At 41.5% G+C, this 23436-nt stretch overlaps 1 protein-coding gene across 18 annotated transcripts in view; it reads left to right on the forward strand.

Moving 5' to 3' along the window:
• Positions 1-9387: 9387 nt before the first annotated feature.
• Positions 9388-23436, forward strand: part of tcf7l2 (transcription factor 7 like 2) — a 98754-nt gene continuing 84705 nt past the window's right edge. For 4 of the 18 annotated variants that reach the window (XM_017696053.2, XM_017696054.2, XM_037544089.1 and 1 more), the window contains exons 1-3: positions 9396-9910; positions 10132-10198; positions 10397-10521. In XM_017696053.2, coding sequence (XP_017551542.1) covers positions 9722-9910; positions 10132-10198; positions 10397-10521 — 381 coding nt within the window. In that variant the 5' untranslated portion in view covers positions 9396-9721. Of the gene's footprint in view, positions 9911-10131; positions 10199-10396; positions 10522-23436 lie in introns of all 18 variants that reach the window. The other 14 variants (XM_017696046.2, XM_037544092.1, XM_037544093.1 and 11 more) reach the window with 7 other exon arrangements.

Consider the following 23436-nt stretch of genomic DNA (forward strand, 5'->3'; position numbering starts at 1 on the left):
GGACTTGTGCATCAATTTCACAAGACATTTGAGATGCTCTCCATTGAAGTGAAGCTGTTTTTACCTTCACCTTGAAATATGGCAAAATTATGAACCAGCGAACCAGTGTCTCTCTCTCTCACTCTCTCTCCATCTCTCTCTGTCTCTTGCTCTCTCTCTCACACTATCTCTCATGCTTCTCTCTCTCTCTCTCTCTCTCTCACTCTTACTATCTCTCATGCTTCCCCCTCTCTCTCTCTCTCTCTCTCTCTCTCTCTTACTATCTCTCTTGCTCCCCTCTCTCTTTCTCTCACTCTCTTACTATCTCTCTCTGTCCTCTCTCTTGCTCTTTCTCTTACTCTCCTGCTCTCTCTCTCTCTCTCTCTGTCTGTCATGCAGTTGCTGAAATGGACACATGCGCACATTAGCTTCCTCTCTCTCTCTCTCTCTCACTCTCTCTCTCTCTCTCTCTCTCTCTCTCTCTCTCTCTCTCTCTCTCTCTCTCTCTCTCTCTCTCTCTTTCTCTCCCCCCATTTCATCTTATTAAAGCACATGGATTGTCACTGTTATTTACCAAATATAGGCTGACAAAGAAGTGGGAATTTTTTCCTGATTGAAGATCAAAGTGGCAAAGTCTCCTCCTCGAATCCCGCCCCTTCTATTAGAGCCCCTTAAGAACAGAGGAAAACATCAATTTCTCACACATCAATGGCGGCTTCATAATCAATTGAAAAAGACACTTGTATGGGGATGCAAATCTTATCTTTGTCTTATTAAAGCTTTTAGAAGATACATGTCGGGATTTAATATTATTAAATAAAAGAGGTTGGTTTTTAATCTAAAGATGCAGAGGCGTTAGTAATGGTCTAAATCAAAGCCAAGGGACTCTCTTAATTACAAGCAGAGTTTTTCTTTCCTTATTAATATTGATAAAATATACTGTGATCTGATCTCTGTGCTTATGATGCATTTTGGAGGTGGTTAATGAACAAAACTAGGCCATGAGATTCATTTCTCACAGAGGAGAGAGAGAGAGCACCGACCCAGCTCCACAATGAGTTTTCACTCTGACCATTAAAGTGAACAAAAGCCTCTACCTCTGCTACATGCCTTTCAAGTGAGCTCAAACCTCTCTCTCCCTCTCTTCTCCCTCTCTCTCTTCCACCAGTTTAGTTTTTAAGTTTTGCCAGTGTTAATAGCATGTGCTCTTATATTTGTCTCAGTGGAAAGGACAACAGCTTTGCCCTCAGCCTCGCCTTTATTCAGCTCATGAATTGCTTTCTGGAAGTGTGAGAAGTCTGTTTTCTGTCCGTTTTATGCTGAAATAGAGCTCAAGGCTGTTATGCTGTGAAAAAAGTCGTTAGCAGTGAAGCGTTGACCTTTCGGAATGAGGATTCAGAAAGAAGGTTCTTCATTATCCACTACAACCCGCACATAATACCGTGTTGGGTGAACAGTTACTAGTTATGTTTACTCAGTTACATGCACTATGACATGTTTGGAGGTGAAATTACTTGAGTAATTGCACTTTTTCTTTGCAGTACTTAAGGATTATTTTGGGAGACTTGGAGTTATTATTGAAAGTGATTACTTGTCCTTTCTCTTTGTTCCTTTTAATTCCTTACATTTTCATTTAGACCTTCAAAATATTTGTTAATTCATATTATATCAGTGTAACATGAAACTGCCTACAAATGTGACAATTTGCTGGTTCCTGAGTTTAGATTGTGCCAGGAGGGTTCTTTAAGTGACACTTCTGGTTCCATAAAGAACTATGTTTGAATAAGATCTGTCAGAGTGCAGAACATTTTAAAGGCTCAGAGAGTCTTCCTATAATGTAAGTGTTCAGTACCAATTCAAGGGTACTTTGTAGAACCTTTTATCTTGTAGAACCCTTTTGGCACCTTTATTTTGAAGAATATAGTACAAGAACATAGATGACTACCAAACAAAAAGTACTTCTAAATCATCTGTTATCTGTTCCTATACGTTCCTCTCAAAGTAAATTTTTTTAACTTTAATATTTAATATTTTTGCACTTCTATGCACATTCTTTTTTTGGAAAGGTAATTTTTATTTCTACTCAAGTAATTATTCAATAACTTGAGTATTAGTTTAGGCACCTCTACCTTCTTCTGACCATGTCATTTAATTTTGGACATAAACAAGATAAGCAGTCAAAATGTGATGCATGTAGTTAACGAAAGAATAACAATGGCTTTTGAAGGATCAATTTGGCTTTTAAAACTGCAAATCCTCACAGACTTCGACAATAACCTTCCGTAAAATATTCTGCCCCCTCCACTCTACATCAGCAGAGAATTCACCTGTGTTTTGTTACTAAAATGTGTTTCAGAAACCTGCAGCTACAACTTTCCAAATAAAAGAAGAGCATCTTTTGTTCAGCCGTGTGTTAGCCATTGATTGCTTTTTGCTTGAAGTGTTGATGTTGCAATAGAGGCAAACATGGGGCAAATTGATTTTCCTGCATTCATTTCTTAATTAAGCCCCTGGTATGAAAACCATGCCTGGTTTTACCCTAAAACAAGGCCTCAGCAGAGGCTCTGATGAGATCTGAGTCTTGGGACCACTTTCCTCCACCATTCATCTGCACTGAAACTGCTGAAATGGCTGAGCCCTGAATTTGAAAAACTACCAGTGATATTAGAATGGATTGCTTCTTTAACTATGTCTTTAACTAAATAACTCTAACATGTTTAACAACATGTTCAATGAAATGTAACGTTAACGTTAATGTTAATTAGCATCTCAGCTAATAGAGGTGTATGCAATACAAAATAGGTCCCAGGCTACATCCTAAGGCTTGTTATTCAGTAACAAGTTAGAAAACAGCATAAACTGGCTGACCTTGTCTTAATACATAGAAGTATGTGAGAAAAGTCTGGACCTGATGTCGTGACCACTTGAGAAGTTTTAACAGAACCATGTAACAGCTTTTTCCATCACTGCTGAGAATAGTTCATGTATTTAAATTGTTCTCTGAGTTGTCACAGTTCCACATGCAGTACTATGCAAAAGTTTTATGCACATAAGCACATTCTTTAAAACCATTTATCACAGCAGTAATTGTGTTATTCACCTAAAAATACCATATATCATTAAAATAGATGCAAACAAATGTAAATACAGTAACCAGTAACACAAATTTCTTCTTTTCAGAAAAGCAGTAATTTGAAAAACAAAGATTTCTCTTAGACAACCCCAGCCAAGAGATTTAATACATTCCCCAAAACACTTGATTTAACATAATAAGGCATTGCAATAATATTGAGCTGCTGTGAGGAGAGATTTGGAAAAGGTTAAACAAACTTGTTGACAAACATAAATCACTACTTACTGTATTAATGTTATTTGTATTTATTCAAATGTTAGTGTTTTTCTGAGCAAATAAACATTTACTGCCCAAATAAATGAGCTTTTTAATTATAATTTTCACAGGTGCCCAAACCTCGCACAGTAGCTTTGCACAGTGATGTATAGCTGTTTTATTAGATTATACTAGCTGCATTATGTTATTTATGTTATTGAAACCTTTTTTAAAAGCTTTTACTAAGGAATCATTGAGGAACCCTATCTTAAAAGATGTACTTGTCATGTTTGTTCTTTAGTAATGAAGCATAACACATTCATATCAAATAATTAATACTTTGTTAATAATTTGACTTTGCATAATTACTGGGTTACTAAGCTTTTATAATATAAGTATGGAGTTATACATGTAAGCATATATGCTGTTCAATACTATTCAACAATGCAATGAGAGGAACAACCTGATATGATCAAACATTCTCACACTAGCATCGACAAGCAAAGATAAGTGTTTACACTAATGTATCTGGAGCAATGCTGACTAAGAACACAAGCATTTTTAATGAAACATCAGGTTCAGTAGAACTCAATATTCATTACCAAATCTATACCTCCTCTCTATCTTTATCTCTCCCATTATTTCTCCTGCCCTCGTCTCTCTCTGTCTCTCTCTGCTCTGTGCTGATTTTCACGTTTTTCTGGCTGTTCTTGAAATGTTTTCCTGCTCTTTCTGTGGTCAGAGTCGGCCTGCTGTTCTTCTGTCCTGCTCAGGAAGAAGCTCCACAGCTGAGGTGCTCAGCCTCTCCGGGAACAATTGGCCATGGGCCCCCCGCAACAGTGCACAACCTCACCCAAAACACAAGGCTGTCATTAAAGAAGACCCTCTTTCACTCAGCAGCACAAAGTGGGGTCACAACAGCATTGCTTTTTCCACATGCATCCAATCCAAAGCTTTTGACATGCCATTGTTTCCTATTCATACACACAAACATGGCAGGTTAAAGAAGACACAAAGGCATGGCTCTCCACCTCACTTAACCATCCACCACAAAACCCACATAACCAACCAACAAAACCACAAGTATCACATCTAAACCATCAGAAGCACCCAAACTAAAGCTTCACTGGCTTATCTAACCAACCTGCTTCACCAGTTTGAAGTATAAAAGCAAAATTCAGCTCAGACTATACAAACAATATAAAATCCAAAAGATTTTGCATCAATAGTATTATATACAACCTCTGTTTCTAATCACACTCTTTTTTTTGGAGGTGTGGAGCCTTTACATTACACTTTGTTACGGTTGCAAAAATTGTTTTGGTTCTATATAAAACCATTTTTTAGACAGCTGACTTTAAATAATAATGTAGAAGAAATTAATACACATTACTGGACAATAACAAAAGGTTCATTGACAGTGAGTTGTGAGTTGGGAAATTAAGCTCATTCTCAAAGCATGTTGCCTGTCTTTGGTTGTATGATGTGTATAATGCTGTATGAAAATGGCTTGAGATGTAAATGGCTATATATATGGACATATAGAGGTAATAAAATCTGTCGAGCTACTTCATCACAATCATATCAAAACCTCACATTTCCGAGATAGTAACTTTACAGAAGAAGGAAAATCATTTCTTTTACTATAATGTATGTTAATGTAGGTAGATTTCATTCCAAGTAATTTAGGTCCATTCATCATGAAATGTTCACAAACTATGAAGGGCAGCGCATGGTTTTAAATGATATAAAAATAAATAAAAACAGAGATGTGAGGTGTTGATATGACAATGGCGATATGAACAAAATGTGTTTTGGCACATGCGATTGCGACAGAGAGCAGCTCAGAGGTCCAGTGTGTGACTGGGAGATAACCCAGAGGTCACAAGTTCATCCTGTGTGTAATGTAGAGTTGGTGTGATGGCAGACGTTTTGCTGTGTGTGTGACTTGGCTGCAGTTTTCCATACAACCACAGAGCATAAGAGCCATGAATACACACAGACTCATGGTTAAGATGCACCAGCTCAGGTGCTACATGTTTATACTGATGCTGGCCAAACGCCCCCTGATTAATGACCATCACATCCATGTCTGAAAAAGCATGCTGTTTGTTTTGGAAAACAGAAGTAGCTTTCCTGCACTCCTTCATACATTTCCCACCATACAGTATCCTGGACACAGCAGGGGTGAGGCATGGAGGCTTGGCTAGACCAAGTGTCTGGAGAGGTGAAGTGTCCCGGACATAACCCCAATGTTTCAATTTACAGTTTACACATGATGCAATGTTGTGTCGCCCCAAGAAAAGGGGAAAAATTAAATCAGTTTCATTAATTAGTTTGTTGTCTTCAGAATGAGGTGATTCGACTATTTCCTCAACAACTGTTACCAAATGTTTGAGAGCCCATATTCTACAATCCATTTTTTTATATAAATTATTTTTCTCCAGATGCCCATTCATAAAGTTGATGTGTTTGGAACAAAAAAAACTTTTTTGAAAAAAAAAGTAATGCATTTTTTAGCTCTTTGAATTAAACAGGCTGTTTTTGTTACTGTACCTTTAGAATAGATACATGTAAATGCCTTCTGTTCTGATTGGCTGCCCTTTTTTGCGCCTTATTAAAAAAGCAGTCAAGGCAGAAACACTCTTTATACCTTGAGTATGAATGGGTGGAGCTAAACTGCTGTGGGCTGTACATGTGGATATATAGGGAAGCCTTAGAGGGTTTTTCCTCCTCTTTTCAAAGATAATGAGTTATTTTCTTTTATTGTTAATTTTATCATCATCACAGCACAACAATTGTTATCTTGATAAACAATGTGTTATGTCATGATTGTGATATAAATAACTCATGATCTCCAGAAAACTAATGACAATATGCTTGGTCAATTCATGGCCATTTAGCCATGAAATGACCAAGCATATGTTTTCTTGACATAACAAAAATAGCGAATTCAAAATGGGCTGTTTTTGCAGTTATTCCATTCAGTTTTTGATACTTTAATAGTGTTTACATGCAACATCAAACTCTTTCCAAAAAGAAAACTCAATTTCCCGTGATATAGGCCCTTTAAATACTATGAAAACCTCAGATTTGACAGAGTGGCTGTGTTGAATTATGGATGCTTCACATGGAAATATAGAGAATTGTTTACAATGTGTGTCTGAATCTTTCACATTATTATTTACTGAGAAGCAGGCCCTCAGAATAGAGCTGTTGTCTATAATCTAGTCAAAATAAATAAATAGCTAAATAAAACAATTACATGGTTACAAACTGGTAATGAAATTAGCTCCTGTTTTGTATTTGCTTTTAAAACATGCATCATAAAAGGAATATTGCATAAACACACAAAGCTAAAATGATTTTCTCTAACATTGTCCCCCACATGCCGAATGTAAAGAGCTATTAGAACCACATTATTGTGGATATCCAGCTCATTATTCACAAGATATAATTTATCTGAACTCTTCAGGGGAAAAAATGCTAAAATGGTTAGTGGTCTGTCTCACAATGGGGAAATTTGCAATTGACTACATGCGGAAAGGTTAAATGCCAAGTTCCACTTATTAAAGCCAGAAAACTTTATATTGTTTTATTCAGCTAGCTTAGAGGGTATCTGGCATAAATCAGGCTGTTGTTACCATTAAACAGCTTTCTAAAATGCACATATTGTTACTATGAAAACAAGCAGGAAGACCATTAACAAGGCCCATAATGTGCTAATTAACAACAGAGCCATTTCAGGCAGTATGGGAACATGAAGGCATTGTGGGTAATTAACTGTTTGCACACAGACTTGATTTATGTATCCCTGCTGCAATAGACTAGCAACTAGGGGCTCAATAGGTACCATCCCTCTACTCAGAAGAGTGTGCGTGGTGACATACGGACCCTCGTGCTGAAATCAAAGATCGAGCACCTGGTCTCAATGCCTGGAAATGAAGATTTTAATTTCAAGTGTTTGCTGGACTGGTTTAGAGAACATATTTGATACGGAAAGGCATCCAGATAAAGCTTAACAGAGGTTTAACCCGGGAGACGACCACAAGTTTAGATCTATCAGAACTAAAAGTGAAAGGTTTGGCTTCACAAGCCTGACACAACGCACCCAATCTGAGTGAACTCTCAGTAACCTGTGGAGGCAATCCAGGCAGATGCTGGCTAGGAGCTCCGTTGCTTTGGTCTGCTATCTGCAGGCTCCAGATTTCTGAGCTAAAAAGCAGCAGAGCATCTTTCTGCTGCTGACTGTACACATTGAAGACTGAGCCTTATCTGTCCAGTCTAGTTGATTCTTTTATCACAGCCAAAGGTACACAATTAAAACAAACTAATCTTGCTCTTTCAGTAAAGTATCAGAGCATCCGCTCCTTTAGTTCTCTTAGGTTCATTAAAATAGGCTACAAATAGGCATTGGTACTATTTTGAAATACTAAGAATTGGTACTATTTTGAAATACTAAGAATTCAAAATAAACACTTTATACGTAATATAAAAGCCATTTTTTTCAATGAAAGATGTTTCTTATTGTCAGAAATCCCAACATGAATGTATTACAAAGCGCTTTACAATATGCGATGCAATTTTGATGCGTAATATCACATTTATTATGCAGCACAGATTTTATTCTGCTGTAGATGGAACTGCTTTGTATATACATGCTGTTACGATGTATTGCTGTGGGTTTGTCAGACCACTGCTATTGGGTAATCACTCCATTCAGCAATATAAAGAGCAGGGATAGAAATTATGTACTACTCCAAATCCAGCAGGAGCTGAACCAGTCTTCATTCTCTCTGAAGTCTGTATGACCTTGATTGTGTAGCTGACTCTAGTGCTTGGCTCTGAGCAGACTGGACACAGGTTCTTTGAGCAGGAGATAGCTGAGTATATTGAAAAGGATGAATGCTGTGCTAGCAGAAGTTATTTTGGGTGTTTCATGTACACACAAGATGACAGCGATTAGCTAGACATAAGAAATGAGCAGGGTGTGTCATGAATTAAGCTGTAATAATTACTAAAGACTTTTTATAGGTTGAATTGTTTATAACTTCATCAACTATTATAGACTGCTTAATTGTGATAATAGGCAAGCAATGATTGAACCCACAGATTTACACATATTCTGATTTTGTTTCTCCAGTGCACTTAGAGCATGTACTGACACAGATATGCAGTGAAGTCCAGGCCCTGTTCTTTCATTAACCTTGAATGCAGGTAGTGCTTATTAACCCAGCTGGACACTGCCGACCCTCCTCATCCCACACACTCAGTACAGGAGCAGAGGAGTGATGCCTTTAACCTACATCACCCTGCCTTTAAAACTGCTTATATATATATATATATATATATATATATATATATATATATATATATATATATATATATGATGGAGAGTTTAAAAAATGTAAATATTAAATACATTTATAAAACTGGTTTAGTTGAAGCTTTAAAGCATTTGTTCTTTTTCTTTGTTTCCTTTTTTGTAATAAAATCTATTTTAAATAAAATAAACTTCAATAAAATGAACAATAAAGGTGTCGATTTATACTTTTAATGTTTCATTAATAAATGAAAAGACATTTTTCGATACGTTATTTTTTATTTTCTTTAATCGTGAGCAGACTGATTTTTTTTTTTTGGCAAATAAAAGCCGTAAAAATGTGCTGATCCCAGCTCATCACGGAAGGAGGAAAAAGGGGATCGAACTGAATTGCCTTGTTGGAGAAGTCTGCCCGTGTGTGTATGTTCGAGACAGTCCGAGTGTCTATTTATCTATCAGTCTTTCTCTTCTTTCCTTCTTTCTGTGTGTGCCGCTTCCGCCTGATCCGCCATTCCAGCACTAAAGCAAACAGGGCGACTCTCCTAAACTCTGCTGCTCTTCACCAAAGCTGCCTTTTCCTTCCCTGCTTTTCAAACTGCTCTCTCGTCTGCCCGTTTCCTCAAGCCTTTTTTTCTCTCCCTCTCTCCACTCACTCGCTCACACTCTCCCTCTCTCTCCCTCTCTCTCTCTCTCCAATACTTTCCTGCCCCTCTCTATTTATGAAAACGTCACTTCAAGTCCCTCCCTGTTTGAATCTCATTAGTTTCTTGTGTGTTTCTCCCTGTCAATAATCCCGAATCCAGACTCTCTCTATTTCCATCCCTCTCTATCTGTCAATCAGCGCCGCCTTTGAACTGAAAACCACTCCGACCAACTTCAACTCACTCAATCCGAGCGCCTCGGCTCCATCTCCGGCTTCTTTTTCTGCCAAGATCCCCCCTCTTTTTTAGTTTTCTACTAACCGCCAGTGCTCGGGGAAACGCCAGGGCAGACCCCTAAAAACTCCAGAAAAAAATCCTCGGGACTCGGGATCGCAAAGATCAAGGCTTTAAAAACTTTGCGTTTTTCGCCCCCCAAAATTGCTCGGGAAAATGCCGCAGCTGAACGGCGGTGGAGGGGACGATCTGGGCGCGAACGATGAAATGATCTCGTTCAAAGACGAAGGAGAGCAGGAAGAAAAGATTTCGGAGAACTCTTCAGCAGAAAGGGATTTAGCAGATGTCAAGTCTTCTCTCGTGAACGAGTCAGAGACGAACCAAAACAGCTCTTCGGACTCGGAGGTAAGCGACGAAAAACTCTGGCCACTGCAGCGGCGCTCCGTTTACCCCGCTTACTGCACTTTTCTCTTGCTGTGTGTGTAAGTTAGGTTAACTGCTAACGCCAAGCGCCCAATGTCCTGCCTTTGTGCCTTTGCTAGCTGCTTTAATAAAAGTAAGCTTAGCTGCCGCTTTTGCCAGCGTGTTTGTTAACCGCTGTTCCCTGTGTTTGGTTGCATTTGAAGGCGGAAAGACGGCCTCCGCCTAGGTCGGAAACTTTCAGAGACAAAACACGAGAAAGTTTAGAGGAGGGTGAGTGACTCTGTTCTTTTCTCTAAAATTCTCTTGCTCTACACTTTTTCCTTACATGAGAGAAGTACACGAGGCGTAAGCCGCGGCTTATAGCCGTGCTTCTGAACTGCACTCACAGAGACAGGCAGAGAGAGAGAGGAAAAAGTTGTTTGAAGGTGCCTAAAAAAAGTTTTCTTCTTTTCCCCCCCGCCATGTTAGCTGCGAAAAGGCAAGATGGAGGGCTGTTCAAGAGCCCCCCGTACCCGGGCTATCCATTTATAATGATCCCCGATCTAACAAGCCCCTACCTCCCCAACGGATCGCTCTCTCCGACGGCACGCACAGTAAGTGGCTTTATTTCACCCGTTTCTGTTCACGCACACATACAGCACACGCGCTCAGACACGGCGCGAGCTCCGGAGGGCGAGCCGCCCGAGCAGCTCAGCGCGAGGAGCGCAGGAGCACAAGTTTGGGAAGTTGCGGCTGAGGCAGCGCTCGGGCTCCCGCTGTAGGGCACTGGCGCTGCAGGCTCACAGGCTCAGGCTCACTCAGCACTGCCTGCTCTGAACCGCCACTGCTGCACCCAGGAAAACAAAACGAGACAAAAACCCAACAAAACGAGACAAAAAGCGAAAACCAAACATGTTTATACACACGCGCACACACACGCACGCACGCGCACACACACACATATATAAACACTTCCACTTCACACTCACTTACCATCCAAAAAGTTATTTTATTTTTAACATTTATTTATTTTGTTTTTAAGATTAGACCACATTCTGATTACACATAGACTGAATCTTAAAAAAATCATATATTATTTCTGAATTTATTTATTATTTTATTGTTTGCTATCATTATTATTATTATTATCATTTGTGCAAATGATGATGATTATTAATAGTAATAAGAAAAATTTAAAAATGCTGAATTTATTGATTACTATGGTTTCTTGCTACATGCTACAACCATATGCACAGTGAGCATCATTTTATTTATTTTTAAAAGTTTATATATATATATATATATATATATATATATATATATATATATGTATAAAGAGGGAGGGAGTGGTTGCCTCCTGTATCCTTAAAGCACAATGGCAGAGAGAGGCTGGTCAGCATGGGCACATTGAGCTGTTAAATGGTAATTAGGAGCCTTCAGCTCAATGAATCTGAGACTGGCAGAATGTATGCATAACATTACACTCTCTAAATCTAACTGAGTGAAATATTCAGCAGGACTTTTACGGAAGTGTTTACACGTTTAAAGTGAGCAAATATTTACATAAAATATGCACAGCATATAAAACATTTATGTTTATATTGACAGCAGTTTGCAAAACATGATTGACCTTTTATGATGAAAGATATAAATTCATATGCATGTGTATTTGGAATGCGGCGTGCATGTGCAGATTCACCTGTTTTATTTTATATTTTGTTTTATTTTTGTTCTGAAAGATTAGCATCAGTGATGTAATTATGCATGTCTACAATTTTTTCCCAGTACACTCCCTTGTCCCAAAGGACATTAGTGGTGCGTTAACGGGGTAATTTTCTTAATACACAGTTGGTATTTATAGTAATCATTTTAATGGCAAAGCATTGCTGTAAGATCTGCTCATCTCATCTTATGAGGTTTAAACAAATTGTAGACAAAATGAATCTGGCTCAGTGCCTGAACAGGAATTTTTATTGATTTGATTTTAGTAGGTGGTTTAAGCAAACAAAAAAAGAAGCATACTAAAGGAGTGCCAGAAAATATTAATATGCACATAAAAAAGTGTAGCTGAATTACAGATTTTAAAAAATGCTCATGCATGTGTGGTATTTAAGAGGCAGTCTGTTTTGTATATTAGTGAAACATGGTCTTATTGAGTCACTGCTGTGTGACTGTGTCTGTCATTGCATGGCCATCGCTAGCATGCTTTCCCAAAGAAACTCCTTTGTTGAATTTGGCGTTCACATGACAGCGTCTTCTATCCACCATTCTTTGCTTTCTCTTACTCACAGAACTCTTTTGGTGTAAAATACCATAGAAACGATAAAAACCTGACCAATTATTATAATACGGCACCAATTATGGGGGACTACACTCTTGTGTATACAAAAACATGCACACATATTCATCCAATGCACAAAGAAATTGTGACCACTTAAAACACAAAATGTATGTTCTCTGAAGAAATGAAGGAGACATCGGACACGTGTGCTTTTTTCCTCTGTGTTGCTGGTGTTTTTTAGAGGTGGTGGTTAGTTCCAGCGAGGGATGCGGTTGATCTAAAGGTTTCTCTTTGAAGAAAGTTTTTCTAGCTTAGGTAGAGGAGTAGGGCTTCACTGAAATATATATATAGAGATATATATGTGTGTGTGTGTGTGTGTATATATACACATATACATATATACACTTATTACACATATTGTGTAATATCTTCAGCCATCTGTTGTCAGATACTCTGTTAACATAACCTCTCACCTAAAGCTTATTTTGATACACTTGCTGGTGAATTGCTTTATTGCTTGTAATGTTATTGATGATCTTGTAGTGTAATGACTGTAATGGAGCCTAGCCTTGTTAGTACTGCTGTCAAGTGCATGAGCTTTACTGTCCTGTGCCCCCCCCCCCTCCTTGCTCAGTCTCTCCTTCTCCCTCTCTCCATGAACCCCGCTACCTGTGTGTTGCCTGGGCGTCCTACCCACACAGCTTTGAAGTTGAAAGCCGTTGTATTCATAAACGCATTACTTAAGTCTAGAATAAATAATTCACCTGAGCATCGATTAGCTGTCTGTCTTTTAACAAACACACGGGGCTGAACTCTGCGTGGCTGGTGCTGAAGCAGTCAAACCTTCCTTACCGAGCACTTGTCGGCAGCGTGTGCATCCACGGCGCCTTCGTTCTTGCGCACGCCCTCTGCTTTTGCTAAATTACAATGCACAGGAATAGCAGCGTTTTTGTTTACAGTTGTACAAATTGGGCTGTTTACTGTGCCTCTGCTTCATGTTAGAGGCGGATTTCCAGACGGCTCGGCTGATGTAAGGTGCTGGTGAGAGCGGGTCGTGTGGCGTGGAGGTCGATGTCTGAAAAGTGACAAAATCTTTTGAATTTTCATAAGCCCTCGTGTCAGCTGATTTCTCCCTGAAACCCACTCGTGCAATAGTGATGAAATGCCTGTGCCTGGGCTGCAGGCTGGAGCGTGTGCCAGTGGGAAAGGGGGGGGAGGAGGGCTGGAATTAGTCTGACCTCCGAGGGCCGTAATAACGGGAAGTTTGTTTTTCCAACTAGCTCGGCCTTAAAAGGTTTATGACGGCTTGGTGGCGTTTAGCGATTTTGACATGAAGCTGCACAGCCGGAGCCGGTCCCCCCTTCTTTTCTCTTTCGTTAACGGCCCCCCTCCTCGCTCTCGGCACACAATAGCCAGTCGGCCCTCTCGGCTGGAGCGGGTCGGAGGCAGGAAGCGCAAGCGCGCGGCCGCGGCGTCGGTGCGCGCGGTTGAAAAGGCAGGCTGCTGTAGAGGAACATCACACCTCAACAGGTCTGAGGCAGAGGCAGTGCACAGGCCTGGCTTGCAGTGCGCAGGCAGGGGCTTTATGCCCGTAAATCCTCTGGGTTTATTTACTGCCTCTCCGACTTATGAATGTTAAGATATTTGACGCCACCCCTGGCCCCATAATTCCTCAGGCCTGCAGACTTTTGGCAGGGGTTTCGAGTTTCGACGTATAATTATGCGTAGTTTAAAAAAAGAACCAGAAGAAGAAAAAACCCTGCAACACCCAGTGTCCTCTGCTCCATTTTGGAGTAAAGGGAAAGATGTTCCCTGAAATCTGTGGCAATTCCACAGCAAGCCTGGCATGCTGGATCGTGCTGTTGCACAATAGCTTTTCCCCTCCTTTCTTTTCTTTGTTTCGTTCTTTATGTGCTGTTCTGGCCCTGTGGAATTTTTTTTGTAAATTAAAAACAATTTGTGATTTTTTAAAAACTGCTGTTTCATTGTTAACTGTAAGCTGTTTTAAATGAATTTATTCATTATGGTAAAAATGCATTCACGTCTCCTTTGTGTGGATTCGGATGAACAAATTTTAATAGACCACGGCAGTACGACAGTATCTTTCTAGCCATTTTTACTAATACCTAGACAACAATGGCATATCATATGGATTATGTGTGTTCTGCCGCCGTGCTGAATAGCTTGTCGCGCGAGGTGCAAAAGATAGTTTAATGCGGATTTAGGGGGATAGACTCATACCTTATCAAATTGGCTTTACATGTTAATGGCTCCTAATTGCTATCCGCAGGGGGTTCACTGAGCTACGCGGCCATGTTTTGTGCTGCTCTCCACAAAATACACTCTGGGTTTGTTTGGAAGGTTGGCATCCTTTTGTTTTGCAAATCACTTTTGTTTACAAAGAATGGCGGAAGCAAGTCTCCCTCTTCCCTTCCCCTCTCTCTATTCCTCTTTCTCTCGTTCTTTCTTCCTTTCTTTCTTTCTCCTCCTCCTGGTCTCTCTCATCCCACGTAGGAGAGAAACGGTCTCTATTTTGCTTAGGCTTGATAAACAGCTATAAAAAAAAAGTGCAATCTGTTTTGGATTTGAGGGAGTTAAGTTGGGGAGCAAAGTTTGGCACCATTAAACTGAAATTGGGGCCTGCGAGACATTAGCGGCACACAGCACATTCTCAGGGCTTAATTAGTCCGAACTGTAATTGTTCATGGTCTGCCAATAGGAGTAATGCTCAGGAAAAGTGGAGTTGCACTAAATCGGCCCACGGTTTTTAAAACAATAAATCACTCGCATATTTGTGCCATGATTCAGATGGAGTCTCGACCTCTCCCATCTCGACATGTGGTAAATTGTAAAGTCAATGAATCGCAGATGTAGGAGAGCGAGTGAGAGAAAGAGTACAGTAAGGTTTTGTTAGTGCCTGGCGAATGAATGGAAAAGATTTGCGCTGTAAATATTTACTGAGTTGTTTTTTTTTTTGCTTGCTGGGCTCAATTATCTAAAGATGATAGTAATGGTGGTGGTGATGATGATGATGAGCTGCATCGTTTAAAAGCAGTTCAGATCTCTTGTTTTCCCATTTATTATTATAATTATTCATTTTTAATGCATTCACCAGCTTTATGTGAATAAACGTTTCATGATCTAATATCCTTTTTTAAACGTGAAGAAAATGCTTCACAGGCGTGAATAATCAGTCATTTAATTATTGCACTTTTCTGGCAGAAATATTTATTTTCACCCAAAAGTTTCACAATGTGAAGAGATACCAGAGTCATAAATATTCCCCTCCTTTCTCCTTCCAAAGTGTTTGTTTGTAAAGCAGTGAACGTGGTGCTGTCCCCTGGCTGATAAATGGAAGCTGTAGCAGTTGTAAATTGTAAGTCTCCTGGAGCAGTGTTGGCTCAGCAGCTGTGTGCTGGTCACCCCAACACCCCCCCAATTCATTTCCATAAAGTTCAGCACAAAGATTGCACTGTACATCTGGAATGCAACTTTTGTCATCTGTTAAATATAGTGCTGCTGGCCCATACTGCGAGAGGCTCCCAAAAACATGGAAATCATATTACTGACTGTGTCCCGCGTGTGCATGTGGACAGTCCTGTTCATACACAGTGTGCATGTACTAATGTGATAGCTCTGTGCAGATGTGTATGTAGGCCTTTCTGTACAGTGGGGACGCACATGTTTACTGGTGTACTGCAGGTTTGCACAGAGAATATTAACAGGTATTTTGGAATTTATACATTTTTAAATGACTTCAGCAAATACGCTTCTAGCAAAACATTAAAATCACTGATTTCAAGAGCAGAGAATAAATATTTCATGCTAGTAACAATACCACCCAATTTATTATTGATCAGAATCAAAGTATTGAATAAATTGCAAATAGGATTTTATGAATTCAGCGGTCTTTATATGATTCGTTTTCAAATGTCAAATTATTTTTAAGTACATTATGTTCTTAAATTTGTTTTGAAGTTTCCTTCTTTATTTGCAATCAAAAATTACATGGCAAGTGGGTGGTTGACCATGATGTCAGCTGATGATACACAGTTATTACTATTATATTTTCATCATTTGAAATCAAATATCCTGACGCTGTAAGATAAGATAATAGTGGAATATTATGTTTTTGGGTAAAGTAGTTGGAGGGGGTTGGTGTGTGACGTTGGCTGGTCTGGAAGGGGGCAGGGAGGTTAAGAAAAGCGGGAAAGACAGGGGCCGGTGTGCCCGCTGTGGTGGGGTTGCGGGGGGGGGGTGGGGTGGGGGGGGGGGGTGCACAGGGTGGATGGTAGGGAGGGAGATGCACAAAGGCCATCTGAATAGGGTGCATAATTGCTCCTAATGCTGGGGCAATGAGAGCGGCCACAGTTCCTGGTTAGATGTCCAAACAATAGAGCCCCAAGGCCTTGCATTTATCTTCCTTGAAAAAGAGAGGAAAAAAAAAACAGCGGGGCTGAGAAAAGACAAGGGGGAAGGCGACAAGTTTATAGCCTTGCTTGATGGACAAGCCATGTGTGTGGCTTTTCTCCTCTTTTAATGAATTGGGCCTGTTCCTTAAGTTATTAGCTCCTCCTGATTCGTGCCTCGTCATCAGAACGTCTTGGAGAGAAGCTTGGCTGATGCTGGAATTCGGCTGCGCGGGGCTTTTGTTTGCATTGGAACATGCTCGGGTTGGGCCAAAGTGCATACTCACTGACATGCATTCTGTTGAAAAAGGAGTTGCCCCTCTAACCTTCTTTATGACGAATGATAGGAGTAGCTAAATGTGTGTGTGTGTGTGTGTGTGTGTGTGTGTGTGTGTGTGTGCGTACGATATCCTGATTATTTCACTGTACTTTTATTGTCAAACTGGAAAAGATAATGGCAATCAGTGCCAGTGTACAGAGCACCTTTAGGGCAGGAAGTTCAACTGACTGTGTGTCAGTGTCAGCTGAGCTACAGCATTTCAGTCTCATAAATAGCCGAATAAATGACAATTCGCTGTCATGCCGCCTCACAAAACAGAATATGAACGTTGTTGTTTTCACTGCAATTTGTTTCCTTGTCAGCCAACAACAAATAAAATGCTATCAGCGTCTATTTTTAACTTGAAAGAAAGAAGAAGTTGCATATATTAGGCTCTTGTCATTATGTTATTAAGGCCTGTATAAAAAGATGAGGTCTGACCAGCCTTTTCTGTTTTTGTTGATTATGTAGGCCTGTTTATTATTCCAAACTATTCTGTGAAATGTTTCTCTTTGATAAGAGAGTGAGCTAATTTGGGATCACCCAGATGAGTCTGTGTTCAGACGCTGATTGCAAATTGAGATTCTAGAAGGTTCTATTGTGGAAGGTGAAATCCTGTTTACCCTGATAATCCGCACTAATTCCTGTAGATACTTTGGGAGCGTTTTGTATTGGTAAATCACATAATTGAGAAAGTAATAGGTGATAAAACTCAGCCCATGTATTTTTAATCTTCCAATTAAACTTTTAATTGCTGGCGGATAAGCTGAGAGCAAAGCCCTGAGAATGTGTGTATGTGTGTGAATGAGTGTGGGTTGAATATATGTGAATGTACACAAATGCGGCTGAGCTGATTGTCTGGTAAAGGAACTGCATACCTAACTGAGCAAAAGGTGAAGAAAATCTTTCCTCTAGGGAATAAATGAAACAAGTGAATTAATAAAATGATTTATTTTATGGTGTAATAGGAAATGTTGCGGGGATTTATATATTTATATATAAATAATCTAAAAAGACACAGAGTTGAACTTTGCTGGTGTGGTTTGTCCTGCTGTCACTGATAAACCCATTTATAAACACAGGTATTCCACCCTGAATCATAGGCATGAAATGGTGGCTAACCTGGAGTCTTGTAGATAGTGTGCATGCATTCAGCACTTCCATCCCATTCCATCTCAGGGAGTCAAACAATATAGATAACATTTTATGTGATTAGCACTTTGGCGGTCACATGACTAGGCCCTCTAAAGTGATTTCCTGCAGGTTTTGTTAGCGCTAGGTTTAAAATATAAACCAGAGACTTAGATCACTAAAGCTCTGTGCACTTCCATTCAGATGCTCTGGTGCTAACAGTGTTTTGCAAGCCCATGCTGTAGGTAGGAAAATGCAGTGTGTGGTTGTCTGCATTCTATGGATAAGCCTGGATCAACTGTCGCTCACTACATCTCATTAGAGAGCGGTGTGAAAACCCAGCGTAGTCGATTCCAAAATGCAGGGAATTGACTTCCCATGCTGAGTGAATTGTCAATTACATACCAAGAGGAGGGTAAATTGAATGGAAGTGTATCTGTGGCTGACTGGCCCAGGGGTACAGGGAATGTGGCTAACATTAGGTAGTGGCCAGTGATGTGAAGCCAGATTGTAATGATGTGCTCTCATCTCAAGGGTGCGAGGCTCAGCACAATGACACAGGAGGCGTGTAATCCAATGGCTCTTCGTGTTTAATGGAGATGATGAGCGCCTGTCACTGATAGTAAATAGTAATCTGTCTGTGCTGGCTATCTGACAGAGGCAAAAGAGGGAGTGATGAGTTGGGAGTGATTTATAAGGAAAGAGGGCCTAATCCTGACCTGAGGCTGTTGGCTTTGGACAGTGGACGGTTTTAGCCACGCCGCGCGGCAGTCACATGACCATGGCAGCGTTCCGTCTGTCGGGGTGCCCTTTAGAACATAGTTTTTCTTTATCTCCAGCTTTACTGCTCCTCTATCTTTATGAGCCGTCCACACTTTGCATTTTTTAAATATCAGTGGAGATAAATTGCCTGCTTTGTCATAACAGATGGCGTCGAATGGCAGGATTTCAGGTCAGGGGCTAAGCGTTCCTGGTTTCAGCTCTTTGCTTAGGGCTCATGCTGTAGCTTTATTTCTTCTGTGATTAAGATATAAGGAAGTGGTTTCTGGCTCAATGAGCTCGTTGTGTTAAACACTGTCCATATGAGCTGAGGGTGCTCCTGGGCTGTGTGTTCCCAGCCTCTGTCCCAAGCTCTGCTGGGCTAGTACCACAGAGAGCAGATGTTTGGTAGTGAGCATGCTGTGGAATTCAGAGCTGTTTAAACAGTGGGCTGTCTCAGCGCAAGCCCGAAGGACTGCAGGGAAGGAAGTCCTCAGTGTTTACATAGCCCAATTGTCCTACGGGCCCCGCAGTGTCTAATGCACTACTGTTCAAACACTCGAGAGTGTAGAGATGACCCCTACTGCAGCCTTAGCTACAAGCCCCAAGATGGTCTCTTTTGTGCGTATATGTGTGTATGTGCCTTTTTTTGTGTTTGTGTACCTTTGTTTGTATGTGCTGAAAGTTGTGGAGTCAGGATCTATACTTGCAGGCCCTGTTTACTCCTCGGGATGTTGTTTGCTAGAGCCTAGTGGTTTGGGTGATTGATATTGAAGTGTGGCTAAGCTCAATTCATCTCAGTAAGCAGGGCAGTGGAGAGAGTGGAGAAAGCAAGGCGGTGCAAGAGAGGGAGAAATCCCCTTTGCTTCACGAAGACTATGTGTGCAAGGGAGCTAGACATTGACATACGGAGGAATCAGCTAATTGTTGTTTGAATTACCTGTTGTGATCCAGTGACAAATCTCCCCCACTCCTGCCACTGGAGCGGAAAATGTAGCCCCGGATTGGCATGATGTTAGCAAGTGTGTAAACCGTGCTTCAACAAGATGGATAAACGCAATTATTGGGCAGACCTGGAAAGGGAAAATCCATTTAAAGCCTGTAACGCTAAGCAGGGGCCGTGGTTAATTCATTTGGCCAATTTGTGGGTGATGTACGAGTGTCGGGGCACATTAGTCAAGGGGAGCACGTGTGTGCATGACTGTGGATGAGTGGGTGTGTGTTTGTGTCTAGCAGGGGGGACGTGTGGTTGTGTTGTTGGAGATCTCCTTTGGACCTGCCACCCACTCCTCCTCCTTATTTTGCCATCACCCCTCCTCCTGCCATTTCAGGGGGATAATACAAATGGACCCAGAGCTTCAAAATGACAAAAAGATACACTGAGTGTAGGAGAGCGGCGTGGCTGTGCAAATGAGGCAGGGAGAACAGCGCGGCCCACTGAGCAGCCTCAGCAGCTGCAGCACTATGTGCACCTCCAGAGTCTTCAATCAGCACCGGTCTGCTGTCTAAACCTTCACATATACACTCATACTGTGTATACTCACCTTTGTGGACGTCGGTAGTTTACATTATTTGAAGGAGAGGCTGAGGAAGCAGGGGAATACAGGTCAAGCAGGGCAACTTTTTGTGGTCCATGCTATGACCCAGTTTGCCTCTGACACTCTGAGTGAACTGCAAAGTTTACAATTAAGTTACAGTTACTGCACGGATACTGCTATTTACTGCTGGCACACAAAGCTTAGGTTGTGGACATGTGCAGCTTGCTGGAGACCAAAGACTCATGTTTTTTTCTCCACTCTTCTCATGATTCTTCAGCAAGGCCCAACAATGGTCAGTGTCTTAATGTTTGCAAGAGGCCTTTCCCAAAGGTATTTCCCAAAACGAGAAACCCTAAATTTTGTTCAGTCCCCCTCAGAGTTTCATAGAGTTATTCATTTGTTTGTGTAAACAGTGAAGTCTTATTCTTTTGTTGTGGCTTATCTGTCCCTCCATCCTGTACACCATGTCTTTATCTGTTGATGTGAAGTGGGTGAATTCACTCTGTTCAGTGTGTGTAATGTCTCGTGGGTGAAAAACCACTTGACAGTTACGCAAGATGAGCTGTATGCAAACGCAGCGGTCACAGCGTGGGGAGAGTGAGGAGGAAAGAGGCGTCGGTTTACAGCTTGCGGCCGCAGATTGAACCACGGATTTTTCAGATAGCAGAGTCGCGGCGCTAGTGGGCGGATAGTGGGGGATGTTGGGTTTCACTATCACCAAACACCACGACTAAGGTAGGGAGGCAGGAGAAGTGGTTGAATTGTGTCCCATGGCTTGTGCGCATGGGTGGCTACTGTGTCTGATGAGAAGGAGGGCTTGTCTGTAGTCACCTGACTGCATGCCTCTCGGGTACTGAGGTCAGGAAACGAGAGCTGACTCAGGCAGCTGGCCAAGCGGCCTCCTCACAGCTGCTGTGTGGCCCATGGCCTCGAACCCTCGCCTCTGGGGCAGGAGTCCAAGAGGACAGGGAGATCAAAACTCTTTGCACTTGAGGGGAACCACTTGTATTGCTCTTTGTGGTCTGAGTAACGCTCCTTCAGTCTGCATAGATGTGATACTGATGGCTGCTAGATGCACCTTCCTTGCGGCTTTCTTGACATAAGAAAATATGTAATAAAACTCCCCTCGAGTTTTCCCTACAAACAGAAACAGAGTTCCCCAAAGATCATGGATCCCAGCCTATTTTCAGAAACATCTCATTTCAGTTGTCTGATGGATATGTGGGCAATTTCCGGCTTCCTCCCTGCTCTGCGCTTTCCACAGGAAGTTGTTTTTTAATCCCAAGCGCATATACTAGGAACTCCCTGCTTTACCAGGCTTCTTGGACTGTTTTCCAGATCTCCTCTTTGGAACCATACCCCTTCAGACTCTAGGCACCCTGCAGTTGGGTTGGAGTGACATCTCTTCCTTCCTTCTCCATCTCTCACACACCCTGACACAAGAACAACTGCAAGCCACAGTCTGTAGGGCAATGGAATTCCTCGCCCAACACACAGACAGAAAAAAAACTCAGCTCGGACTATTCTATATGCTCCTCAGATCATTTTACAGTGATAGACGTGCCTCCTGACGCAAGTGTTCCCATTAGGGGGAGTCTGGCTGCACTTATTAAGGCTGAAGGGGGGGACAAATGTTTTTACCAGCCATTTAATAAGGATTCAAACGTGAGATGGCCTTAAAATAATTTGACTTGTGGGGAGAAAGGGCAAGGCTATAGTCCCTGTGACCCTTTGGCCTCTTCCCACTAGGGGACAATAATAAATCTGGAAAAACAATAACAGGACGTGTCCCTTGTTTTGTTGCATGCTGTATGAAAGCGAAAATGTTAGTGTAGTGTGTTAGTGATGCGTCCTCTGATGATTAGGGCAGATTTATTGCCCTGGTGCAAGACTGAGGAGCTGCACCCCTCAACGGCATGAAACACTTCCTTGCTGTGTGGAACCTGATACTCAGGGGCCTGGCCAGAACATGCACCAATCAGAGATCCATTAACACCAAGCAAAATGACAGGTGACCAATCAGACCCAGCTGTACACCAGAGAAGACAGGCTCCAAATATTTTTATTGGTGTTATTATGGGTGATGGCATTGGGCTTAGCATTGGTGCGTAATGACACTGGGTAAATGGTGGAGTCACTGTTCCTGTCGCCAGTGGAGGCATTGTTTCAATGCTGGCATCGACGTTCCTTTCCCAGACGTTGTCACTGAGTGTAATTTATGTTGAGGGCTTGATGGGGAGGTTGCATAGTTTAACGCTCGGGGAGCTGCGGTCTGAGACGCTGGAAGAAACGACCACTAATTGTTGACAGAAGCCAGTGGCAGAGAGAGTGGAGGAGGATGAATGGAGCTCTGGCAACGAGGCTATGGACTGGAGCTCGCTGCTGGGTTTTCAGGAAAGAATGGATTCCTGGGATGCTCCCCAAAGACAAACCGCGGTGCCGAGTAAAGCCCGTAAACCAAACTCGTTCCCTCTTTTAAGAAAAGAACACTTTCGTCACTTCTCAATTGCGCTTGTTATGTGGTTTACCACACCAAGTTGTTTCGAAAGGTCCAGTCCGATACAGGCCTGAATTTGTTTTGTTTATTTGGTTTTTTCAAAAGATAATAAGAGTCTACATTTGTTTTCACTGATTATATTATTCATTTAAAACAGAGCCAGTCCCACTCTTGTGTTTCTTCACGCCTTTTTGATCTCTGTCACAGATGCTGGGCAAGAGGCCGCATCTGCTTTCGCTAGTCGGTCAAGCAAATCCTGTTCTGTGGAGTTGTTGTTTGCTGTAATTTAGCAAATAACATCAGTAATGATTCAATTGGGCATACAGTGATTGGGAGACGAGCCTGTTTGCCATCTGCCTGGTGGGATTACTGTTTCTGCGTAATTAAAAGCGTGACCCTGGGAGGAGAGAGGACATGGCATGAAGCTGAGTGGTGTGTGCTCTCACTGGACCTGGTGGAGGAGGGGGTGTGGGGTTAAAGGAAGAGCTTCAGTGTGGAGCTAAAGATAGCATGTGTAACAGAGTGCAGCTGAAGTGACAGTCTCCTTTACATGGATCTATGTGTGTGTATGCATGTGTTAAAACTCACCAGCCTG

Source organism: Pygocentrus nattereri, chromosome 13 (genome assembly GCF_015220715.1).
Source record: "Pygocentrus nattereri isolate fPygNat1 chromosome 13, fPygNat1.pri, whole genome shotgun sequence".
Classification (NCBI taxonomy): domain Eukaryota; kingdom Metazoa; phylum Chordata; class Actinopteri; order Characiformes; family Serrasalmidae; genus Pygocentrus; species Pygocentrus nattereri.